General features: G+C 44.4%; 1 protein-coding gene and 2 long non-coding RNA genes across 3 annotated transcripts; all 3 read right to left on the bottom strand.

The window, feature by feature from the left end:
• Positions 1-209: 209 nt before the first annotated feature.
• Positions 210-1,940, bottom strand: LOC142698090 (uncharacterized). The gene is made up of 5 exons (XR_012865680.1): positions 1,888-1,940; positions 1,598-1,713; positions 1,253-1,389; positions 939-1,046; positions 210-271 (listed from the first exon to the last, which is right to left on the bottom strand). It is a non-coding gene; the product is annotated as an uncharacterized LOC142698090 (long non-coding RNA).
• A 20-nt stretch (positions 1,941-1,960) lies between these two features.
• LOC142698091 (uncharacterized) lies at positions 1,961-3,321 on the bottom strand. The gene is made up of 3 exons (XR_012865681.1): positions 3,232-3,321; positions 2,161-2,256; positions 1,961-2,049 (listed from the first exon to the last, which is right to left on the bottom strand). It is a non-coding gene; the product is annotated as an uncharacterized LOC142698091 (long non-coding RNA).
• A 61-nt stretch (positions 3,322-3,382) lies between these two features.
• Positions 3,383-4,915, bottom strand: LOC142698092 (phosphatidylinositol polyphosphate 5-phosphatase type IV-like). The gene is made up of 4 exons (XM_075847781.1): positions 4,439-4,915; positions 3,975-4,066; positions 3,629-3,753; positions 3,383-3,429 (listed from the first exon to the last, which is right to left on the bottom strand). Exons 1-4 carry the CDS (start codon positions 4,751-4,753, stop codon positions 3,383-3,385), a joined length of 579 nt encoding a protein of 192 aa, XP_075703896.1. The 5' UTR covers positions 4,754-4,915.
• Between the last annotated feature and the right edge of the window lie 19,047 nt (positions 4,916-23,962).

Below are 23,962 nucleotides of genomic sequence, written 5' to 3' on the forward strand. Positions count from 1 at the left end.
GAATAGAAGTACAGCAACACAATCCGGTTTTAGAACTCCACTTAGTTCACAAGCCACTTAAACCACCAAACTCAGAAAGAGCAAGATGTTTTATTGCGGATTTTCCTATTAGATCCTGGGGGTTACACTACAAACCTTGAAGATGGTTGATCCAAGCGGTGGGTTTGATCTTGAAGCTGCGCTGTTCAGGATGTTACAGGAACTTTCTGATGTTCACAAAGGTGGAATCATTGTTTTATGCACCTGAGATGGTAAATGTTCCTTAGGAGTCCTGCAAGATGCCAAGTAATGTCTTACATCCATAACAATGTTCCTTGTATCTATCATGTTTGCTTAGAAGCTAATGCACCATAAAATACAGTTTATCCATCCATCCTAGTGGCAGGATTCTTTAAGACACTTCAAATAGGGACATTTTGTAACTTTTCTATGCCAGTTTTTTTTACGTAGAAAAGTTATAAACGGAACAAAAGTCACAATTTGCGGTAAAAATTGTGATCTGTGTAGTTTCTGCGCTTACGGCACTTTTCTAAAAAGTGGACAGAGAGTAGCTGGAGGAGCAGAGCCATCAGCGGCCGACACATTTATCATAATAACATGGATTATTAGTTATTAAGGTGCGGGCCTTTTCATAAATTAGGCACATTTTACTCCAAGTTTCTTTTATATTAAGACCGGTATAAGAAACGTCAGTCTTAATAAATTCCCACCAATCTGTTATACTATATACATGCTTACCGTTTTCCTCTAAAACCCACAACCTTCATTTAGAAATTAAAAAAATATCTGAAAACAAGAAAATGTAACTAGAAGATAGAATGACTTATTTACAATTTCTTTATGTTGGTTGATAAAATAAATTACAGATTCAGAGGAAGACTTAAGAGATGGAAGAACATTCTCACAGCAATCATACTAGACAAGTACAATGCTCTCACCTTATGTGCTGTAAGGACATGAACAGACGCAGCTACTTTTTTTGTCCTAACCTTCTAATGCCCTTCAAATAGATCTTGCGGTCAAAGCGTCCACCAGCCAATGGGATGCTGGAATGAGAAATATACTGATGTAAGACATATGATAATGTTAGCGGGTAACCACACAATAATTGTTTCGTTTCACATCCTATAATCCTCCAGTGCTGTCACCCAGGTATACAGCCACCTGCCCCAAAGTGTGAGCTCTGCTATAAGGCCCATGTAGTAATGGCGGCTACTGAAAGGATCATACCAACAACATGGACATGACTTACTTATCTGAACCAGGTCTGAGCTTTACTTCAAAGATGCCAAAAACGGGTCGGTGGTCTGAGGTCTTCAAAACAGGGCAAGAGTCGTATCTCAGGACTCGCACATCTCCCTCGTATTGGCTCTTATACAACACCCTGTCCTGTAGAGGTCATGAAAATAACAAATATCATCAGTGCAATCATATTATCATTTATTTATAAACCTCATAGCATCATAGACTGAACATTTCGGCCTATTTTATTTAAGTAATATAAATTTTGAGACTTTCTTGCATTTAAGGTTTGAAAATCTATCCATGACATCTATTGTTTCTTTAGCTCTGTAGACCTGGAAATAAGATATCTTACCGTATATGATGGAATTCTCTGCTTTTCTGATGTATCGTAGGTGTCTGTGCCAATGTCGAACTTGTATGTAGGAAGGAATTCAATGGTGTGCTCCTTAAACCCTACAAATATGGAACCTTAAGTTAAAAGAAAAAAAACATGTCAGTATTAAAAACATGTGCAAGAGATGTAGGACTATATAAGAATGTGGGGAACATATGAACCATCATGACAGTGATTTGTATTGATCTGTTGAGGTGTATGTGGTAATGGCTGAGGAGTGATAGAGATCTGTCTACTAGTAACTGTACCGTTGTTCTTGGCTTCATTCAGATGGTCGTGTTTGAGGAGACTGGACATATCTTTTCCTTTAATGTTTTTCAGAAGAGATTCCACGTTTTTTCTGTCCTCTTTTAGTTGAAAATTGAGGTCCCCAAACCAAAAAACCCGATCAAAGCGGCTGGTGACGTCCACTGTAGAATGAGATAAACACAGGACACAATTAGACCACATGAATGCAATAGACTCAATGGAGATAAATAGAGAAAGGAATCGATAGGTTCAACCACATAAGTAATACTCACAGGCATTGGAGTTTATTCTTTCCGGAATAATTTGAGGCAGACGGAGACCCTCAGTGATGGTTTTATAGTCCTGGATCCTCTTGTAGACTGCCCCAACTGCCAACCAAAAATATACATATCAGTAAATATGACCTCCTGGAATTTAGGACAACCACCATATTTAAGTTTTCTCTGACAATAGGTTTCTTTATCATATATTATGTAGGTATCATATCTACTTCTTGGGCTATGTAGTCTGAATGTTCCCTCAACAATTCATTTTCTGCAAATAGTATTTATTTGAATAGGATTTCTATTGACATTTTAGAAGATGAGACTGGTGGAGTTCCATGATGTGGGTCCGCACTCTGTACACCAGACGCACTGATATTTCTGTTACTGTAAATCTAAGACACAATCATTGTCTTGACAGAGGATACAGTATTTCTATTAGGGTATGTGCACACGATACCGTCAGTTACGGCTGAAATTACGGACCTGTTTTCAGGAGAAATCAGCTCCTGCATTTCAGACGTAATTGCTCGTACTCGCATTTTGCGAGGCGTCGATTACGGACGTAATTTGGAGCTGTTCTTCATTGGATTCAATGAAAAACGGCTCCAATTACGTCCCAAGAAGTGTCCTGCACTTCTTTGACGAGGCTGTTATTTGCGTCTTTTGACAGCGACACGTAAAATTACAGGTCGTCGGCACAGTACATCGGCAAACCCATTGAAATGAATGGGCAGATGTTTGCCGACATATTCAAGACTTTTTTTTTCAGATGTATTTCGAGGCGTAAAACGCCTCCAATACGTCTGAAAATAGGTCGTGTGAACCCAGCCTAATAGTCTGTAAAGGACATTAGGCCGTTAATCCTTCCACTATTACTTGTCTCTCACTATATAGAATAAGTTTGATGGATTAGAAGAAGTTTGACCAAATAAGGAAGAACCGTTCATTTTGCACCAAAACATTAATAGTACAGATCTCTTCATATCATCTCATATATTATAGTTTTTTATGAAACAGCAGCACTTTTATACACAGTAAAACTCTACATAGTCATATATTAATAACAGACATACTTACATCTCATATGGGAATTAATAAACAGGAATGATGTCCCAAAGACAGTGAAGGCAACACCCAAGGCTCCTTTAGTTTTGACATGGTGGAATAGCCTGGTAGTTACATGGGTGTGCTCTACCTCTGTATAAGAAATGAAACACAAGAAGAAGGGTCAGTGGTTAATAGTACAACATGCAACAATGATACAGAGATATTTTCCTATTAAACGCTGGAAATATTACTACAACATCATTTCACACTTTGTAACTGTGGAGTAAACTCTCAGACCTCCAATACTCCACAGTGAAGAATCTGAGAGTTGGGTTCTCAGACATCTAGTTCTAATGACTAAATAAGAAGTTCCAACTAATGACTTCAATTAGGACTTATTATGTAAATGTAAGAAAGTCAATCTTACCTGAGCAGAACCAGATCAGCTCCCGTCTAATAAAGATGGTGAGATACAGGACTCCGAGCCCGGATGAGTGGTACAGCACGTAGTGCGGACCAAGGGTCTCTTGTAACTTTATCTCCCATTCCCGTCTACAAGAAGACACAATTTCAAGTTTACATATTAATAAATGACACCAGATTAAAATACTCAACTCATCTATTAAACAATCAATATTATAACCTCTGGGGTTAAATAGGAAAATTAAGGAGCGATCCTATACTAAGTAGAAGGTCGAGAGAGAATTTCAATCAGCCGACCTGTAGTCCATCTGCAGACATAGGCTGGTGTAAGACAACCTGAGAAGACTTACCTGTTTGGACATCCTTCCTGAACGCCAATTACATAAATGTCTTTGGTGTCATCTGATGGCAACAGCAGATCCTCTAGATTTTGTGGGAACTCCTGCTCAAAATATGAAGATATTAATAATGTATACACAGAGCACCAACCAAACTGACATCTTCTATATCGCCTACAAAAATTTTTATCTGATCGAATTGGATTTTAGTCTTTATAGACGATGGCCAGGGCTGCAGTCTTAGGATCGGAGGTATTGCCATTCCAAAGACATAGGTTATTAGTTTGACAGTTTGCAGTGTGTGAAGCAACAGTGATTGGCCCAAATGTTTAGAAAATGTGGGCCTAGGGTAGGATATAATATGTCTATGTGATATCCAACTGCAAACTAAAGACACATGGTTACTGACCCAATTTATCCAACTGTAGATCAGACACACTGATGGGTCACAATAGATATTGTACATTACTTCTCACCTTCCCCTCCATATTCCAGGTGGCAACGTATAATCTCAGCCGTCTATTTGGGAAACAGCGATCCAGTTCTTTAGCGCCAATCACAGCGCTGCTGCCCAAGCTCCTGATTGCGCTCTTCTTGGTGTTCTTTGAGCCAATGTCACAAGGTTTGCTGTGACTTGGATCGCTGCATTTTTCGGCTGCCATATCTTTGATAATAGAAAACTTCTGGAGCGAGATGTTAGGCACTTCCATAGTTGGTATCTCTTTCATCAGATTTCCTTTATCAGGAATCTGAGAGACATGATATTTTTTTGTTTTTCTCCAAAAGGGCATGGTTGTTTAATGCCCCGGGTGCAAAACTGTACCAATGTCCGTGGTAGAAAACCAGGAGGCAGTAAAGATTGAATTTAACTAATCGCCTCTAGTTCTCTGAAAATAGGACAAATCGCTGACCGTAAAAGCAACACAGTAATCCAACAGTGTCAATCCAACAGCAAGATCTAGAATGACCAGAGAAAGAAATAGTTAGCGAAAAAACTCTGAGGGAACCAGCTGGAGAAATTAGTTATAAAAGTACAGGATCTGGTCAATCAGAAGTGTTTGAAGATCACATTGCTTGGGGTCTTGGGGCTTGGACCCCCTGTGAATGACATTGCTTGGGGTCTTGGGGCTTGGACCAGCTGTGAATGACATTGCTTGGGGTCTTGGGGCTTGGACCAGCTGTGAATGACATTGCTTGGGGTCTTGGGGCTTGGACCAGCTGTGAATGACATTGCTTGGGGTCTTGGGGCTTGGACCAGCTGTGAATGACATTGCTTGGGGTCTTGGGGCTTGGACCACCTGTGAATGACATTGCTTGGGGTCTGGATGTTGGAACAATGTATTGGTTGTTGAATTGACACAGTATGACATTTCCGGGGTGTATGTAATTTTATATGAGATACTAACCATAATTTAGAACCTCTGTAATTTGTTAATGAAAAATGACAATTGCTATTGAGGATACAGTATTAGGGGGTCAGGGCTGTTCTTAATAAATCACTTCCCTAATATTTGTATACTAGTAATTATTAATAATAATAGTGTATTTTACATAAGTAGAGAACCTAAAATGCATAATTAGTAATTCCCTAGTAAATATTTATTATGAGAATTACTCCTGTTATAAACTGAAGGGTTCCAATAATAAGTTCTCAGGGCTGCGGGACATTCTCATTCCCTTTCTTTGTGGTGGCTTTATCACTTTACCAGCAGAATACAGATGGCAATTTTTGTCTGCAAGCTGCATTCTGTCTCTGGAGCAGAAGTCACAGGCCGCCATATTGCCATTTAGCAACTTCTTAGTAAATTAGTATAACTATTCCAAATATAAACTAAACTTTAAATGGCAGACACAGCAGAATTGTACCGAAGAATAAAATATTCATAAAGAAACTGATAGATGAGACTCATCTAGAGACGTAGCGCTGATAGAGTACTTAGCGGTCACATCCAACTGATGAGTGACAGATCTGTGGCCAGCACCATAGTATATACCCATGCTCTGTGACATCACAATAGCTGTACCCGGGGTGAGCTGCTTTTATCACCACACCAATAATTTGCATATTTCAATATGGATTTACTATAATTTTTTATAGTAGTGACATCACAATAGATATACCCGGTGAGAGCTGCTTTTATGACCACACTTATCATTTACATATATCAGTATGGCTTCACCATTCATTTTATTGGTTGATTTTTATGTACATTTTTAATGCAATTTCTATATTCATAATGTTTGTCTGAGGTCAGACTCTTACCCAGCACTGCCAAGATTACAGCTCAGGAATAGAATTAAATCCCATAATATATGATAAAAGTCGGGCATATGGGTCACTGGTGGTGCATAGAACTTGTAATGTTCATCTCTCACAGTCGGTTTAGTGTGTGTATAGTTATTACAATCTGTAAGGATCTGCAGCTGCTGAACATCTGATAAATTATCATTTCACTCTCCTGACGAAGCTGAAGCGAAACGTACGTTGGGGTAGCGCTGCAGATCCAGCTGGGGTCTGTTACCTATTGATTTATACTTCTCTTAACCTGCAAACTGATATGGGACTCTTTTTAGAGAACATCAGTGTACACAGCAGGGAGATAGTGATAATTAGAGATGAGCGAACCGGGACAACCAAACCCGGTTTCGGTCCGAACATCGGGAAAAGTTCAGTTCGCAGCGAATCCGAACTTCACCGTGTTCGGCCGAACACGTTTTGACTGAACCCGGTCAAAAATATTATACAAATCGGGAGCCACTTGTCTCTATCAATCACTGATAGAGAAAAGAGGCTGCTGATTAAAAATAAAATAAAAAGCATTTCATACGTACCCGGTCGTTGTCTTGGTGACGAGTCCCTCTTCTTCCTCCAGTCTGACCTTCTTGCCTTACGCGGCAGCCTGTGATTGGCTGCAGAGGCCGCTGCAGCCTGTGATTGGCTGCAGAGGCCGCGGCAGCCTGTGATTAGCTGCAGCGGTCACATGGGCTGTAACATCATCCAGGAATGTCGGGCCGGATGTCGAGAGGGACGCGTCACCAAGGCAACGGCCGGGAGACCGGACTGGAGGAAGCAGAACGTTCTCGGTAAGTATGAACGTCTTTATTTTTACAGGTTACTCTATATTCTGATCGGAATTCACTGTCCAGGGTGCTGAAACAGTTACTGCCGATCAGTTAACTCTTTCAGCACCCTAGACAGTGACTATTTACTGACGTCGCCTAGCAACGCTGCCGTAATGACGGGTGCACACATGTAGCCACCCGTCATTACGGGGCCTCATGCACACGACCGTAAAAACACCCGTTATTACAGGTCGTAATTACGACCCGAAATAGCGGGCCCATAGACTTCTGTTAGCCACGGGTACCTTCCCGTTTTCTCACAGGAAGGTGCCCGTGCCGTTAGAAAGATAGAACATGTTCTTTTTTTTTTATTTTACGGGCCGTGCTCCTATACTTTATAATGGGAGCACGGCTCGGAAAAATGACCGGCTGCCCGTGCCCGGCCGTGCTCATCTCCTGAAATACTCTGTGCTGCCTTAAACTCTGTGGACAGGTCAGGATCCTGTTTCTTTTAAATGCTGCTGGGGAACCCGCTCGATCCACTATATAAGGCTGCGCTACAGTGCTTGGGAACAAGTGACTGGGGCAGAAGAGGATGGAGGCGCAGCCTTATATAGTGGATCGAGTGGGTTCCCCAGCAGCATTTAAAAGAAACAGGATCCTGACCTGTCCACAGAGTTTTAGGCAGCACAGAGTATTTCAGGAGATGAGCGTGGGGATCTTGTGCGGGGTGGTGACTTGCCAATCATGTGAAGGTGTTATTGAGGACAGGAGTGGAGGAGAGGTAACAGACTGAGAGCTACGTAATGGTAAGAGCAGAGTTCACAGCAGCACAGAATCTGCACACTCCTCTCCTGAAATATTCTGTGCTGCTGTGAACTCTGCTCTTACCATTTCGTAGCTGTGAGCAGATGCCGGCGGCGGCTGCTGCATTCGGCCCCGCCTGGTTGGAGGAACAAGCTGCAGCGGTGGCCAACGCTCCGGTACCTTCGGCTGCCTCTCCCCCGCTCCGGGCCCGGCGCTCGCGTCCTCCAGAAAGGCTGAGCCCCGACGTTGCTCCTCGGACCCGGCGCCGCAGAGGGAGCCCTGTGAGGGACCCTCTGGCTCGGGCGTCTGGCAACACTGATACTGCAGCCGGTGCCAGGGTCGGGAGGAATCCCGCTTCGCGGCGGAGTTCAGTGCAGGTGGGGGGGTGTGGCCCCTACTTCCGGTCACCCCTCCACTCGCCAGTTCTACGCCGGGTTCCATGGTTCGGACAGCTGCCCCTGGTGATGTGCCGGCTGGGGGTGGAGCCCCACGGCGATCCGGAGGAAGCAAGGGACATGCATTGGGCCGCAGGCCTAGGTCGTCCGTTTCGAGGGTGACTTCCGGGCAGCGAGCTGCCGGCCCTCCGGTGGCGGTCGACTGCCAGAGAGAGAGCTTGGGAGCCCACCCCTCCCCCACCTCGGTTCCAGCCGTTGAGCACGCCGAAGTCCTTGAGGATGAGCTTCGTGGACAGGACGGTCCAGCTGATGGGTCCACAGCGCCTGTGCATCTCGGTGAGTCGTTTTCACCGTCTTTACCTTTTCCTGCTATACTTATGTCTCCTGTTTCGGGGGAGGGTTCCACGGTTGGGGAGCAATCCAGCTCAGGGGGCAACGCAAAGCTCGGGCTGTGCTGGCAATACAATGAGGGGCAGTGTAAATTCGGAGCAGGTTGCAAGTTTTTTGTTCTCAATGCAATGGCGCGTCCCACGGGGCATCTAAATGCTTGCGCAAGGGAAAACGAGGTGGGGGAGGGGGGTTTAATGCCAGTCATGGTGGTGACACCAGTGAAGAAGGAAAGGATGGTCAGTTTTCTAAATAGTTATCCCGACAGGGCCAATGCGCAGTTGTTGTTTGATGGTTTTAATGTGGGTTTTTGTATCCCCTCCCCTCCTCACAGGTTCCCCTTTTCCATAAAAAATCTGAAGTCAGCTTACCAGCATCCCGACGTGGTTAGGGAGAAATTGGCAAAATACGTGGATTTGGGGCGCATGGCGGGGCCCTTTAGTTCTCTCCCCATCCCGGGTTTGGTCGTCTCCCCGCTGGGGGTTGTCCCGAAGAAGGAGGCAAACAAATACCATTTGATTCACCATTTGTCTTATCCTAAGGGCTTGTCGGTTAATGACGTGATAGATAGGGATCTTTGCTCGGTCGTGTATACATCATTCGACGCGACGGTGCAGTGGGTGCGTTTCCATGGTAGGGGGGCATTAATGGCCAAGACGGATGTCGAGGCGGCTTTTCGGCTGTTGCCGGTGCATGTGGATAATCAGCGTTTACTGGGGTGTTTTTGGGGGGCAGTTTTTATGTGGATCGGTGTCTCCCCACGGGTTGTTCCATTTCTTGTGCGTACTTTGAGGCGTTTAACTCATTTTCGGAATGGGTGGTCAAATCTGTGGCGGGGGTGGATTCGATCATTCATTATTTAGACGATTTCTTGTGTGCAACGATCTTGGGGCCCGCCCGTTCCGTGAATTGGTTCGGGAAATAAAACACGATCTGTTGCACCTGTGGTCGTTGTACCCGAACTTGATCACGGTGTGGTCGGATATTGTGCCTAGAAAATCCTGGCGTTTGGCACGGTCGGTGGAGCGGATCAACAAAGCCAGGATAAAAGTTAACAGGGCGGTGTCTGCATTTGTTGCACGGAATGGTGGCATATGTGTTCGGCACTGGGGCTTGGAAGCTGGAGTTGGAGCGTATTGGAGTGCAGATGGTGTTCACCTGAATGATGTGGGAACAAATTTGTGGTGCTTGGGCTTGCAGGATGGCATTGAGAGGGCTATTTTGTTGGGGCGGGATTCTCAGGCTTGAGGGGGTCAAGGCCTGTTCGCTGTGGCTGGGGAGTCCTTGGAGTTAGACAAATAATTATGGGGGGGATGCATCGTGGGTATGGATCCCCCTGGGTTTTAAAGATGAAAGGACACTGTCTGGCGGTTGGATAGTGTGGTTTCCTTAGGGTGTTATCCCTTGGCAGAGGTGGCAGTTACCTTACGGCATCTGCCAGGAATATTGGTGCCTCTGAGCCGGGTTTTTACGGCTGGGGGTAAAATGGTGGGGCAGATAGCCGGTAAAATAAAAAGTTAATGATAGCTCCAAGGACTTCTCCTAGTCTATGTGTTAATGTTTGTTTGTCAGTGGTGTCTGACGTGTTTGGGTTATAATTTATGGTTCGTGCATTATTGATTTATTATTGTTTTTGTTAATAAATAATATGGATATTATTTATTTATGGTTAATTGAGTTAACTAACTTTTATATTTATTTCTTAATAAAATGGCTGCTGTGGCCACTTTATCCAAACCCTCGAAGTCGAGTCTTCTTGAGAGAAAGGTGTGGGTTATGAATGGGGAACAGATATATAGGTAAGTGTAATTTGCATACACATACATCACTCGACTTACCCCAAGTCAAGCAAAATAAAGACACAAAACATTATAATTGGGTGTTAAATGGTCAAAACTTTTATTATATTATATGACCAAACCCAAAATGGCAAACCTCCGACTCACGAAGAGTCGCCCTCCAGCACGCAGGAAAGGAAAAAACCCCTGTGGGGGAAACCTCTAGGGAAACCATGGCTGGAGGATTGCCCTTCCTCTGGGCTTAGAAGGGGCCAAAATATCATTTGTAACAGAATTTGTACGTTTTCTCAGATTTTCAAGGAAAGACATTACAATGAACGAATAACATAAAACACATAAATCGGCTGATCTGGTTGGCTAGGCGGATGTCTCTCTTCCTGGGCACCCATTAAAATGAATGGGTGATCCACGGATGAGATGGGTCCTCCAGATGCCTCCTTGTAGCACCTGTCTCCGCTCCGGCTAATAGAGGGGGATCTCCTGCTGGAAACCCCCCTCTATTACAGACAACCCGTATGAAGAGGATGGCATCACTGTGATGAAGAAGTGGTCTGGGGTGAAGGGTTTCCCTGCTAGAACCTACAAATTACATCAGGTCGGTATTGGTGGGGAAGTCAAGCTCAAGGTCCTCAGTCCCATCCAATATGGCGCTGAATGTGTCAGTAAAACCTTCTAATATGGAATCTTCTTTATGTCATAAACATTTGTATTTATGACATCAGCACCTTCATCATCATTACTGCAGGAGTTTATTACCTCTGCACAACTCATACATTGTGACGTCACACACAGTGGTCTGAAGTGTTAACCCTTTATTGACTGGCAGTGTACTTACCACAGAGGCCATAAAGCTGAATAGAACATATCAGAGGCCATAAAGGAAAAGGGATAATGCAGGGAGCATCTCCGCACAAGAACTATCCATGACAAAGGGTTGTCAGGATAAGATAACTTGTCTGCTTTCTCCAAAAACCAGCACCACACCTGTCCATAGGTTGTGTGCGGTATTACAGCTCATTACCATTCACTTCAATGGAGCTAACCTGCAATACCAGATACAACCTGTGGATAGGTGTGGTGCTGTTTTTGGAAGAAAGCAGCCATATTTTTCTAATCCTGCACAGCCCCTGTTAGAAAAAGTTCAAAAAAGTGGGGGGAGAAAAGAAATTAAAAAAAGGTAAAAAGAGGAACTCTGAGGTAAAAGAAATCAAACTAGAATGAAAGGAGTCTGCTGGAGGTGCCAGATGGAAAGACAGATTTCTGCCATGGGGACCAGATTAGTTGAAATGTATCTTGAAGGGGGGCTTCAGAGAGTGGGTTTTAACCCCTTCCCGCCCTATGAAGTGCTGTTGCATTGAAAAACTATGCCGTTCATCTTCGAATGCAGCGTCACAAAAACAAATTATTTTGTAAAAAATAAAACTATATAAATTTGGTATCGCCATAATCGTAACGACCCGCAGAATCAAAATATCATGCAATTCATGCCGCCCGATGAACACTGTAAAATCAAAACAGAAATGGCGGAATTACAGGTTTTTTTTCAATTCACCCCACAAAATGTAGGTTTTTAAAAAAAAATAAAAAAATACATTATATGGTACATTAGTCCGCAGGGTAAATTCCACATAAACAGCGCCATTCATCGGTTAACTGTTTAAATGATACCAGTTCAAGTGACCTTTATCGAGAAACACCATAAGACATTTTTTAACAATTAACCTTCTAATTGGGCCTAGCATGTGTGATACTGTCTGCTAAGCCGTTGTATCTAAGCATATTATATGTGATACTGTCTGCTGAGCCGCTGTCTCCTATCAAGTAGCAGAGCTATCAGGTGCCATAGTGTAATGAAACGGGGTAGGGAGACGGACAGGTGAGCCCTAATCTACCCGAAACTCAGTCCCTGCCTACTTGCACGGCCCGTCCTAGGTGATGGCGTACATCTGGGCGACGGTCCCTAAGCTCAATATGTGCACAACAGACAAACAGACAAGGTTACACAGAAGTTAAGGGTAATGGGGCAGTAGCCCATGGCAACACCGTGAGCAACAAGAGTAGTGAACGAGCCGAGTCAAACCAGGAGAGTACGTGGTGCCAAACGCAGAGCAGGAGAGTAGTCAGTAAAGCCAGGGTCAATATGAAGCAGAGGTCAATAGGAAAAGCAGGAACAGCAGAGCCAGGAAGGAAGAGAATCACAGGCAAAGGACAAGCAGCAAGTGAAGGTATAAGTAGACAAAGGGCGGTAGCTAGGACTGTCTGGCAAGGCTGTGATAGATTCTCCCACTCCTCAGCCTACCAGCCTGAGTGGTAGCAGAACGAGTCACTCTAGCAGACCTAGGCACAGATGCAGGCTGATTACCCACGGGCATTGACACAAACGCTGTGTCTGGCAAATCCTTTACACTTAGCCATTAAATGGGCCTTTGAAGAGTGGTGCCACTTCCTGGAGGGGGCTGGGCACCAGGTAACGGTCCTTACTGACCACAAGAATCTTGTTATCCTAGAATCTGGCCGGAGGCTAAACCCGAGACAAGCTCCATGGGCGTTGTTTTTTTACGAGATTCAACTTTGTGGTTACCTATAGGGCTGGGTCAAAAAATATTAAAGCTGAAGCTCTGTCGCGTAGCCTCATGGCCAGCCCTCCTCCTGAGGAGGATCCCGCTTGTATTTTGCCCCAGGTATAATCATATCCTCTGTCGATTCAGACTTAGTCTCCAAAATTGTGGCTGATCAAGCTTCTGCTCCCCAGAACCTTCCTGAGAACAAGCTATTTGTTCCCCTGCAATTCCGGCTAAGGTTGCTCAGGGAGAACCATGACTTCGCACTATCTGGCCATCCAGGCATCCTGGGTACCAAGCACCTAATTTCTAGAACCTATTGGTGGTCTAGGTTGCTTAAAGACGTTAAGGCCTACGTCGCCGCTTGTGAAATTTGTGCTAGGTCCAAGACTCCCAGGTCCCGACCTGCGTGCTTACTATGTTCTTTGCCCATTCCCCATAGACCTTGGACCCATATCTCCATGGATCTTAGTCCCTGCCTACTTGCACGGCCCGTCCTAAGTGACGGCGTACAACTGGGCGACGTTCCCTACGCTCAATAAGTGCAAGACAGACAACACAAGACAAGGGCACACAGAAGAAAAAGGGGGAGGTAGGGGCAGTTGCCCACGGAAACACCGTGAGCAACAGGCAGTGGTAAACGAGCCGAGACAAACCAGGAGAGTACAAAGTAGCAAATCAGAGCAGGAGAATAGTCAGTTAAGCCAGGGTCAATAGGTAACAACGGTTAATAAGGTAAATAGCAAGAATCGCAGAGCCAGGAAACCAGACAATCACAGGCAAGGAATATGCTGCAAGTGAGGGCAAAAATAGACCAAGGGCGGGAGCTAGAACCATCAGGCCAGGCTGTGATAGGTTCTCCCTCTCCTCAGCCTGCCAGCCTGAGGAGGATCCCGCTTGTATTTTGCCCCCAGGTATAATCATATCCTCTGTGGATTCAGACTTAGTCTCTGAAATTGCGGCTGATCAAGGTTCAGCTTAAGAGGTACTAACCAAATGGAGCCATTTATCGTGGAGGTTGACGCCTCCGAGGTGGGAGTGGGTGTTGTCTTGTCCCAGGGTACTAGGTCTCTCACCCATCTCCGTCCCTGTGCCTACTTCTCCAGGAAGTTTTCCTCCACTGAGAGAAACTATGACGTTGGCAACCGCAAACTCTTAGGGTATGTTCACACGGCCTATTTACGGACGTAAATCGGGCGTTTTTGCCCCGAATTACGCCCGAAAATAGCGCCTCAATAGCGCTGACAAACATCTGCCCATTGAAAGCAATGGGCAGACGTTTGTCTGTTCACACGAGGCGTATATTTACGCGCCGCTGTCAAAAGCCGGCGCGTAAATAGACGCCAGCGTCAAAGAAGTGACCTGTCACTTCTTTGGCCGTAATTGGAGCCGTTATTCATTGACTCCAATGAATAGCAGCGCTAATTACGCCCGTAATTGACGCGACGTTCAAGCGCCTGCACATGCCGGTACGGCTGAAATTACGGGGATGTTTTCAGGCTGAAACATCCCCGTAATTTCAGCCGTTACGGACGCCCTCGTGTGAACATACCCTAAGTGTAATGTCGGGGTAGGGAGACAGACAGGTGAGCCCTAATCTACCCTCAACTCAGTCCCTGCCTACTTGCACGGCCCATCCTAGGCGACGGCGTACAACTGGGCGACGGTCCCTACTTTCAATAGGTGCACGACAGACAAACAGACAAGGGTACACAGAAGCTAAGGGAAATGGGGCAGTTGCCCACGGCAACACCGTGAGCAACAAGAGTAGTGAACGAGTCGAGTCAAACCGGGAGTGTACGTGGTGCCAAATGCAGAGCAGGAGAGTAGTCAGTAAAGCCAGGGTCAATATGAAGCAGAGGTCAATAGGAAAAGCAGGAACAGCAGAGCCAGGAAGCAAGAGAATCACAGGCAAAGGACAAGCAGGAAATGAAGGTATAAGTAGACAAAGGGCGGGAGCTAGGACCATCTGGCCAGGCTGTGATAGGTTCTCCCACTCCTCAGCCTACCAGCCTGAGTGGTAGCATAACGAGTCACTCTAGCAGACCTAGGCACAGATGCAGGCTGATTAACCACGGGCGTTGACACAGACGCTGTGTCTGGCAAATTCTTTGCAGTACCCCCTCTTTTATGAGAGGCCACTGGACCCTTCCTAGGTGGACCTGGCTTGTTGGGGAACCGAAGATGGAACTTCCTAAGCAATAACCCGGCGTGAACATCCGGGGGGGGACCCAAGTCCTCTCCTCAGGCCCGTATCCTCTCCAATGGACCAGGTACTGCAGGGAGCCTTGGACCATTCTGCTGTCCACAATCTTGGCCACCTCGAATTCTACCCATTCTGGGGTCAAAACAGGGGCCGGAGGTTTCCTCGAGGTAGCCAAGGATGGGGAGCAGCGTTTCAGGAGGGAGGCATGTAACACGTTGTGTATTTGAAAAGATGGGGGTAACCTCAGCCGGAAGGAGGCAGGGTTAAGGACCTCACTGACCTTGTACGGCCCTATATACTGGGGAGCAATTTTTTTGGACGGAACTTTAAGGCGCACATTTTTTGAAGACAACCACACCAGATCCCCGACCACAAACAAGGGGTTAGCAGAACGCCTTCTATCTGCCTGAGTCTTTTGTGTGCTGGGACGCCTCAAGGTTCTTCTGAACCTGGGCCCAGACTGTGCACAGTTCCCGATGAACGACATCTACCTCGGGAATGTTTGACACACCAGGAGAAATGGAGGAGAACCGTGGGTTAAACCCAAAATTACAGAAAAAGGGGGAGACCCCTGACGAGTTACTGACCCGGTTATTAAGGGAAAATTCGGTGAGGGGAATGAAGGAGACCCAATCATCTTGACAGTCAGAGATAAAACACCTTAAATATTGTTCTAGAGACTGATTAGTCCTCTCAGTTTGGCCATTAGTTTCAGGATGGAAGGCCGAGGAGAAGGACAGATCAATCTCCAGACTCTTACAGAAGGCTCTCCAAAACAATGAAACAAATTGTACCCTTCTGTCAGAAACAATATTGACAGGAACCCCATGGAGACGCAGAATGTGTTTGACAAACAAGGTAGCTAACGTCTTGGCATTGGGTTGTTTCTTGAGGGGTACAAAGTGGCACATCTTACTGAAGCGGTCTACTACAACCCACACCACCGACTTACCTTCGGATGGAGGCAGATCAGTGATAAAATCCATGGAGATATGTGTCCAAGGTCTCTGGGGAATGGGCAAGGAACATAGTAAGCCCGCTGGTCGGGACCTGGGAGTCTTGGACCTAGCACAAATTTCACAAGCGGCGACGTAGGCCTTAACGTCTTTAGGCACTCCAGGCCACCAATAGGTTCTAGAAATTAGGTGCTTGGTACCCAGAAAGCCTGGATGGCCAGATAGTGCGGAGTCATGGTTCTCTCTGAGCAACCTTAGCCGGAATTGCAGGGGAACAAACAGCTTGTTCTCAGGAAGATTCTCGGGAGGACCTCAAAAGCCTGGACCGCCTCCGGAGGCCAGTGGAGGAGATCAGCACCTTTACGAGTAAGGTCCGTAAGAGGCTTAGCGATGACCAATAATGAGCAATAAATCTCCTGTAATAATTAGCAAACCCCAGGAAACACTGTAAGGCCTTCAGGGAGGCAGGGTGGACCCATTCTGCCACGGCCTGAACCTTGGCAGGGTCCATGCGGAATTCATTAGGAGTGAGCCTCATTTTTCAAATCTGACATGTGTCACTTTATGTGGTAATAACGTCGGAATGCTTTTAGCTATCCAAGCGATTCTGAGATTGTTTTCTCGTGACACATTGGACTTGATGTTACTGGCAAAATTTGCTCGATATGTTCAGTATTTAATTGTGAAAAACACCAAAATTTAGCGAAAAATTGCAAACATTTGCATTTTTCTCAACTTAAATGTATCCGCTTGTAAGGCAGGCAGTTATAACACACAAAATGGTTGCTAACTAACATCCCACATATGTCTACTATAGATTGGCATCGTTTTTTGAACATCCTTTTATTTTTCTAGGACGTTACAAGGCTTAGAACTTTAGCAGCAATTTCTCACATTTTCAAAAAAAATTCAAAAGGCTATTTTTACAGGGGCCAGTTCACTTGTGAAGTGGCTTTGAGGGCCTTATATATTAGAAACCCCCAAAAGTCACCCCATTTTGAAAACTTCACCCCTCAAAGTATTCAAAACAGCATTTAGAAAATTTCTTAACCCTTTAAACTTTTCACAGAAATTAAAGTAATGTAGGGGTGAAATTTACAAATGTCATATTTTTTTGCAGAAATAAATTTTTAATCCAATTTTCTTTATAACACAGAAGGTTTTACCAGAGAAATGCAATTCAATATTTATTGCCCAGATTCTGCAGTTTTAGTAAATATCCCACATGTGGCCGTAGCTGCTACTGGACTGAAGCACCGGCCTCAGAAGCAAAGGAGCACCTAGTGGATTTTGGGGTCTTATTTTTATTTGAATATATTTTAGGCACCATGTCAGGTTTCAAGGGCTCTTGCGGCGCCAAAACAGTGGAAATCCCCCAAAAGTGATCCCATTTGAGAAACTACACACCTCAAGGAAATTATCTAGGGGTATACTGAGCGTTTTGACCCCCCAGGTTTTTTGCAGAAATTATTGGAAGTAGGCCCTGAAAATAAAAATCTACATTTTTTCTAAGAAAATGTAGGTAAAGCGAATTTTTTCTCATTTCCGCAAAGACTGAAGGAGAAAAAGCATCGCAAAATTTGTAAAGCAATTTCTCCCGAGTAAAACAGTACCCCACATGTGGTCATAAACGGCTGTTTGGACACACGGTAGGGCTTAGAACGGATGGAGCACCATTTGGCTTTTGGAGTTCACATTTAGCAGAAATGGTTTGCGGAGGCCATGTCACATTTACAAAGCCCCTGAGGGGATAAAACAGTGTAAACCCCCCACAAGTGACCTCATTTTGGAAACTACACCCATTGAGGAAATTATCTAGGGGTATACTGAGCGTTTTGACCCCACAGGTTTTTTGCAGAAATTATTGGAAGTAGGCCCTGAAAATAAAAATCTACATATTTTCAAAGAAAATGTAGTTTCAGCACATTTTTTCTCATTTCCACAAAGACTGAAGGAGAAAAAGCACAGCAAAATTTGTAAAGCAATTTCTCCCGATTAAAACAGTACGCCATATGTGGTAATAAACGGCTTTTTGGACACACGGCAGGGCTTAGAATGGAAAGAGCGCTATTTGGCTTTTGGAGATCACATTTAGCAGGAATGGTTTGCGGAGGCAATGTCGCATTTGCAAAGCCCCTGAGGGGCAAAACAATGAAAAATGCCCAAATAGTGACTCCATTTAGGAAACTACACCCCTTGAGGAATCCATCTAGGAGTATTGTGAGCATTTTGACCACATAGATGTTTCATAGAATTTATTAGAATTGGGCAGTGAAAATAAAAACAATCCTTTTTCTTCAATAAGACGTAGCTTTACCGCAAATTTTTTTGTTTTCTCAACAAATAATGGAAAAAAAGAACACAACATTTGTAAAGCAATTTCTCCCGAGTACGGCAATACCCCATATGTGGTCATAAACTGCTGTTTGGGCACACGGCAGGGCTCAGAAAGGAAGGAGCGCCATTTGGAGTGCAGATATTTCTGGATTTGTTTCTGGGCACCTGTGGGACCAAAACTGTGGATACCCCGCAGAAGTGACCACATTTTGGAAACTACACCCTCAATGCATTTACCTAGGGGTGTAGTAAGCATGTTAACCCTGCCGGTGTTTTGTAGAAATTTGTGTGCACTCGATGTTGCAGAGTGAAAATGAGATTTTTTTTCCATATATATGCCAATATGTGGTGCCCAGCTTGTGCCACCATAACAAGACAGCTCTCTAATTATTATGCTGAGTTTCCTGGTTTTAGAAACACCCTTCATGTGGCCCTAATCTTTTGCCGAACATTCGACCAGGCTCAGGTGTGAAAGCGTACCATGCAAAATCGAGGCCTAATTTGGCGATTTATAAAGTATTGGATCACAATTGCAGAGGCTCAGATGTGAAATAATAAAAAGAAAGCCCTGAGAAGTGACCCCATTTGGAAACTACACCCCTCAAGGCATCTATTAAGGGGTGTAGTGAGCATTTTCACCCACAGGTATTTTTCATAAATGATTGCGCTGTGGATGGTGCAAAGTAAAAATTGATATTTTTCCCTAGAAATGCCATTTCAATGGCAAATATGTCATACCCAGCTTATGTCACTGGAGAAACACACCCCAAAAATTGTTAAAAGGGTTCTCCCGGGTATGACGATGCCATATATGTGGAAGGAAACTGCTGTCTGGGCACACTGTAGGGTTCAGATCGGTGGGAGCGCCATTTGGCTTTTGGAGCGTGGAATTTGCTTGCTAATAGTTTTGTTTGGAGTGTTTCCGTTTATAATGTGGGGCATATGGTGGGGCATATGTGAGCTGGGCAGAGTACATCAGGGGCATAGTCAGGGGGTATAATAATGGGGTAAAAAAACAATAAAATAATCCATTTATGTGTGTTACACGGTGAAGCAATCCTTTCTGCACAGGCCAGTGTCGCACTGATATATGGCGTCCTTTCTTATGCCCCTTTTGGTCCACACTCCGCACCTTTGTAGTTTGGGGAATTTTGCTGTGAAGTGTTGTCCTGGTATAATACGGGCACCCTCGTTTCCAGTGGATATGTTTGGGCTCTCCCCTTCCTGGTTCCCTAATTTTAGATCCTTGATAAATCGCCTCTTGAAACAGAAGAAATGTTCCCCTCGGGCACAACTGCATATTTTTTATTTCCTGACTTATTGGAGCCATAACTAATTTTATTTTTTCATAGACGTAGTGGTATGAGGGCTGTTTTTTTTGCAGGACGAGCTGTAACGATTATTGGTACCATTTTCGGGTACATGCGACTTTTTGATCACCTTTTATTCTATTTTTTGGGATGCCAGGTAAACAAAAAATCGCAATTCTGGCACAGCTTTTTTAGTTTTTTTTATACAGTGTTCACCATGCGTTCTAAATTACCTGTTAACTTTATTCTGCGGGTCCGTACGATTCCGGCGATACCTAATTTACAGAACTTTTTTATGTTTTACAAATTTTTGCACAATAAAATTGCTTTTGTAAAAAGAATGTATTTTTTCTGTCGCCAAGTTGTGAGAACCATATCTTTCCAATTTTTTTGTCGCCAGAGCTGTATGAGGGCTTGTTTTTTGCGAGACAAGCTATAGTTTTTATAGGTATCATTTTTGGATACGTGCGACTTTTTGATCACTTTTTATTCCAATATTTGTAGGGCAAAGTGACCAAAAAACAGAAACTCGGGTATAGTTTTTGTACGGGTTTTTTTTACGCTGTTCACCGTGTGCAATAAATAATATAATATTCTGATACCTCAGGTCGTTACGGTCGCGGCGATACCAAATACGTATGGTTTATTATTTTTTTTCAATAATAAAGGACTTGATAAGAGAAATAGGGCGATTGTGTTTTATTTTATTACTTGAAACTTTTATTGTTTGCAAACTTCTATTTTTTATTTATTTTTTTACACTTTTTTATACTTTCTTTTACACTTTCTTTCAAGTCCCACTAGGGGACTTGAAGTTCCAACTGTCTGATGTTTTTTTTCTAATACTTTGCACTACCTACTGTGAAGGATGATTTATTTGCTTATATTCTCTGTATGAAATTACATTGTGAATTATCAAGCAGGAGGCCGGATTACTAAGATATGTATTATGTGAAAGTGATGATAATGTTTAAATGATTTAGTTTCGTGCAGCAGCCATCTTGCCTGGAGTTCCCATCTTGTCTGGAGTTCCCATCTTGTCTGGAGTTCCCATCTTGTCTGGAGTTCCCATCTTGGTTCTTTTGTAGTGAATAGGAAAGTCATTGTTCCTTTAAAGGGAATGTGTTGCCAGAAAAACATGTTGTTTTTTTTTAAAATTAAACATTTAGTGTGTAGGTGATTAAACATTGTTCAATTTTTTTTTATTTTTTTCACGAGTCAGGAAATATTATAAATTAATTCTAATTTATAATATTTCCCATTGCTGGTCACTAGATGGAGCTATTCCCAAAATTGCAGCATTGCAAAATTGGGTAAAAAGCCCTCGCTCTAGTGAGCTCTCAGCATCCCCCCCCCTCCTTTATCCTGGCTAGTGCCGGGATAAACGAGGGGTTTGAACGGTCTAACCTCCTACTCTGTGTGTCGCCATTTTTTGAGCTAACACACAGTGTAGAAGGTTTACATACAATAGTAAACGTACACAAACACGAACATACATAGAAATCTCTTACCTGCTCCTGCCGCCGCGGCTCCCTCCGGCCCGTCCGCTCCGTCTGCTGCCGCTGGTCCAAGTGCACAAGTCCGGAAGCCGCGACCGGAAGTAGTAATCTTACTGTCCGGCCGCGACTTCCGGTCCACAGGAAAATGGCGCCGGACGGCGCGCATTTCAAATTGGACTGTGTGGGAGCGGCGCATGCGCAGTTCCCACACAGACGGCGTACATGTTAGTGGATGGAACGGGCCCCGTTCACAGTCCCTATGGGACTGTGGCTGCCGTATTCCATGTCTGTATGTGTCGCTAATCGACACATACAGAAATGGAAAAAAAAATGGCAGCCCCCATAGAGAAGAAAAAGTGTAAAAATAAGAAAAAGTAAAACACAAACACACAAATAAATATAAACGTTTTTAATAAAGCACTAACATCTTTAACATATTAAAAAAAAATTGTGATGACATTGTTCCTTTAATACAAGTAATGTTGATTTTGTATGTTTTATCTTTGACCTTGGTTCCCATGTGAAGATGGACAGGGAGTGAGATGGGGGGATGGCAAGTATGCGTGAGGGAAGGTCTCCCCCATCTCCACGAGGACATTCTGTCCAAAAGAGAGATAAGAAACCTGTAAACATAATGTGTGAAGAATTATAATGATGTATCTGGGATGTATTTTATTGTATGCTTTTTACTGAATAACAAATATTGTTACATTGTCTCTGATTGGTTTACCTCAAGCCGACACCCCTTCTGAATTTCAGTTTAACAGTTTGAGTTTGGTAATAAATCCTTCAGAGGAGCATTTTGAGCATATCAGCGAGTCTGTGTGTTTTCTTCTCGTCTCTCGAGATATATCGGTGAAATATCCTAATTAGGATTCTGACTAATGGAGTCTGGCCTTGAGAGTCTGTTGGGACTCGTATAAATTTCAGTCTAATATATTTTGAGCGATGGATTTCCACGACACTACGTAGTGCAATGTATTAGATCTGTCAGTTATTCACTGACAGCAAGCCGATTAGGCTTCGCCTCCCGGCGGGGCCTAATCGGCTTCCGTAATGACATATCAGGAGACCATTGTGTCTCCTGTTGCCATAGCAGCAGTCGCCAGTCCTGATTGCCTGTCAGGGCTGGTGATCTGCTAGTAACCACTACGATGCAGTAATCGCTTTCGATTGCTGCATCGAGGGGGTTAATGGCAGGGATCGGAGCTAGCTCCGGTTCCTGACATTACAGGTGGATGCCATCTTTCCGGCGGCTACGGAAGCGGATCAGGCTCCGCCGCCGGGCGGATCTTGACTGTCTTCCGTATTAGGCAGACCGGGAGGCCAGTATTAGGCCTCCGGTTGCCATTGCAGCCACCGGAACCCCGGCAATTTCATTGCTGGGGTTCCGATGAGCTGCAAACACCTTAAGTGCAGCACTCGCGTTTGAGCGCTGCACTTAAGGGGTTAATGGCGGGGATCAAAGCTAATTTCGGTCCCCACCATTACAGCCGGATGTCAGCTGTAAGATACAACTGAGATCCGGCGATGATGGCACCGACTCAGCTTCTGGGCCGTTGCCAAACATTTGGCGTATGGATACGGCAATTTGCGGGAAGTCATAGCTTTCCATGGCGTACCCATACGGCAAATGTCGGGAAGGGGTTAATGTAAGGATATGTACACTTAATTGTGCAGCAACGCTTGTTGTCTCCATTCTATGTCAGTGTGGGAAGTAGATGTCCGGCCTTAAGATTTTGTGATATGTGATAGACCCAGAATCCCAATCACCAAACCAAAGAATGCAAAATAAAGACACAAAACATTATAATTGGGTGTTAAATGGTCAAAACTTTTATTATATTATATGACCAAACCCAAAATGGTAAACCTCCGACTCACGAAGAGTCACCCTCCAGCACGCAGGAAAGGAAAAACCCCCTGTGGGGGAAACCTCTAGGGAAACCATGGCTGGAGGATTGCCCTTCCTCTTAGAAGGTGCCAAAATATCATTTGTAACAGAATTTGTACGTTTTCTCAGATTTTCTAGGAAAGACATTACAACGAACGAACGAACGACATAAAACACATAAATCGGCTGATCTGGTTGGCTAGGCGGATGTCTCTCTTCCTGGGCACCCATTAACATGAATGGGCGATCCACGGATGAGACGGGTCCTCCAGATGCCTCCTTGTAGCACCTGTCTCCGCTCTGGCTAATAGGGGGGGATCTCCTGCTGGAAACCCCCCTCTATTACAGACAACCCGTATGAAGAGGATGGCATCACTGTGATGAAGAAGTGGTCTGGGGTGAAGGGTTTCCCTGCTAGAACCTACAAATTACATCAGGTCGGTATTGGTGGGGAAGTCAAGCTCAAGGTCCTCAGTCCCATCCAATATGGCGCTGAATGTGGCAGTAAAACCTTCTAATATGGAATCTTCTTTATGTCATAAACATTTGTATTTATGACATCAGCACCTTCATCATCATGACTACAGGAGTTTATTACCACTGCACAACTCATACATTGTGACGTCACCCACAGTGGTCTGAAGTGTTAACCCTTTACTGACTGGCAGTGTACTTACCACAGAGGCCATAAACCTGAATAGAACATATCAGCGGCCATAAAGGAAAAGGGATAATGCAGGGAGCATCTCCGCACAAGAACTATCCATGACAAAGGGTTGTCCAGGA

This window comes from Rhinoderma darwinii (assembly GCF_050947455.1).
Source record: "Rhinoderma darwinii isolate aRhiDar2 chromosome 11 unlocalized genomic scaffold, aRhiDar2.hap1 SUPER_11_unloc_9, whole genome shotgun sequence".
Lineage (NCBI taxonomy): Eukaryota > Metazoa > Chordata > Amphibia > Anura > Rhinodermatidae > Rhinoderma > Rhinoderma darwinii.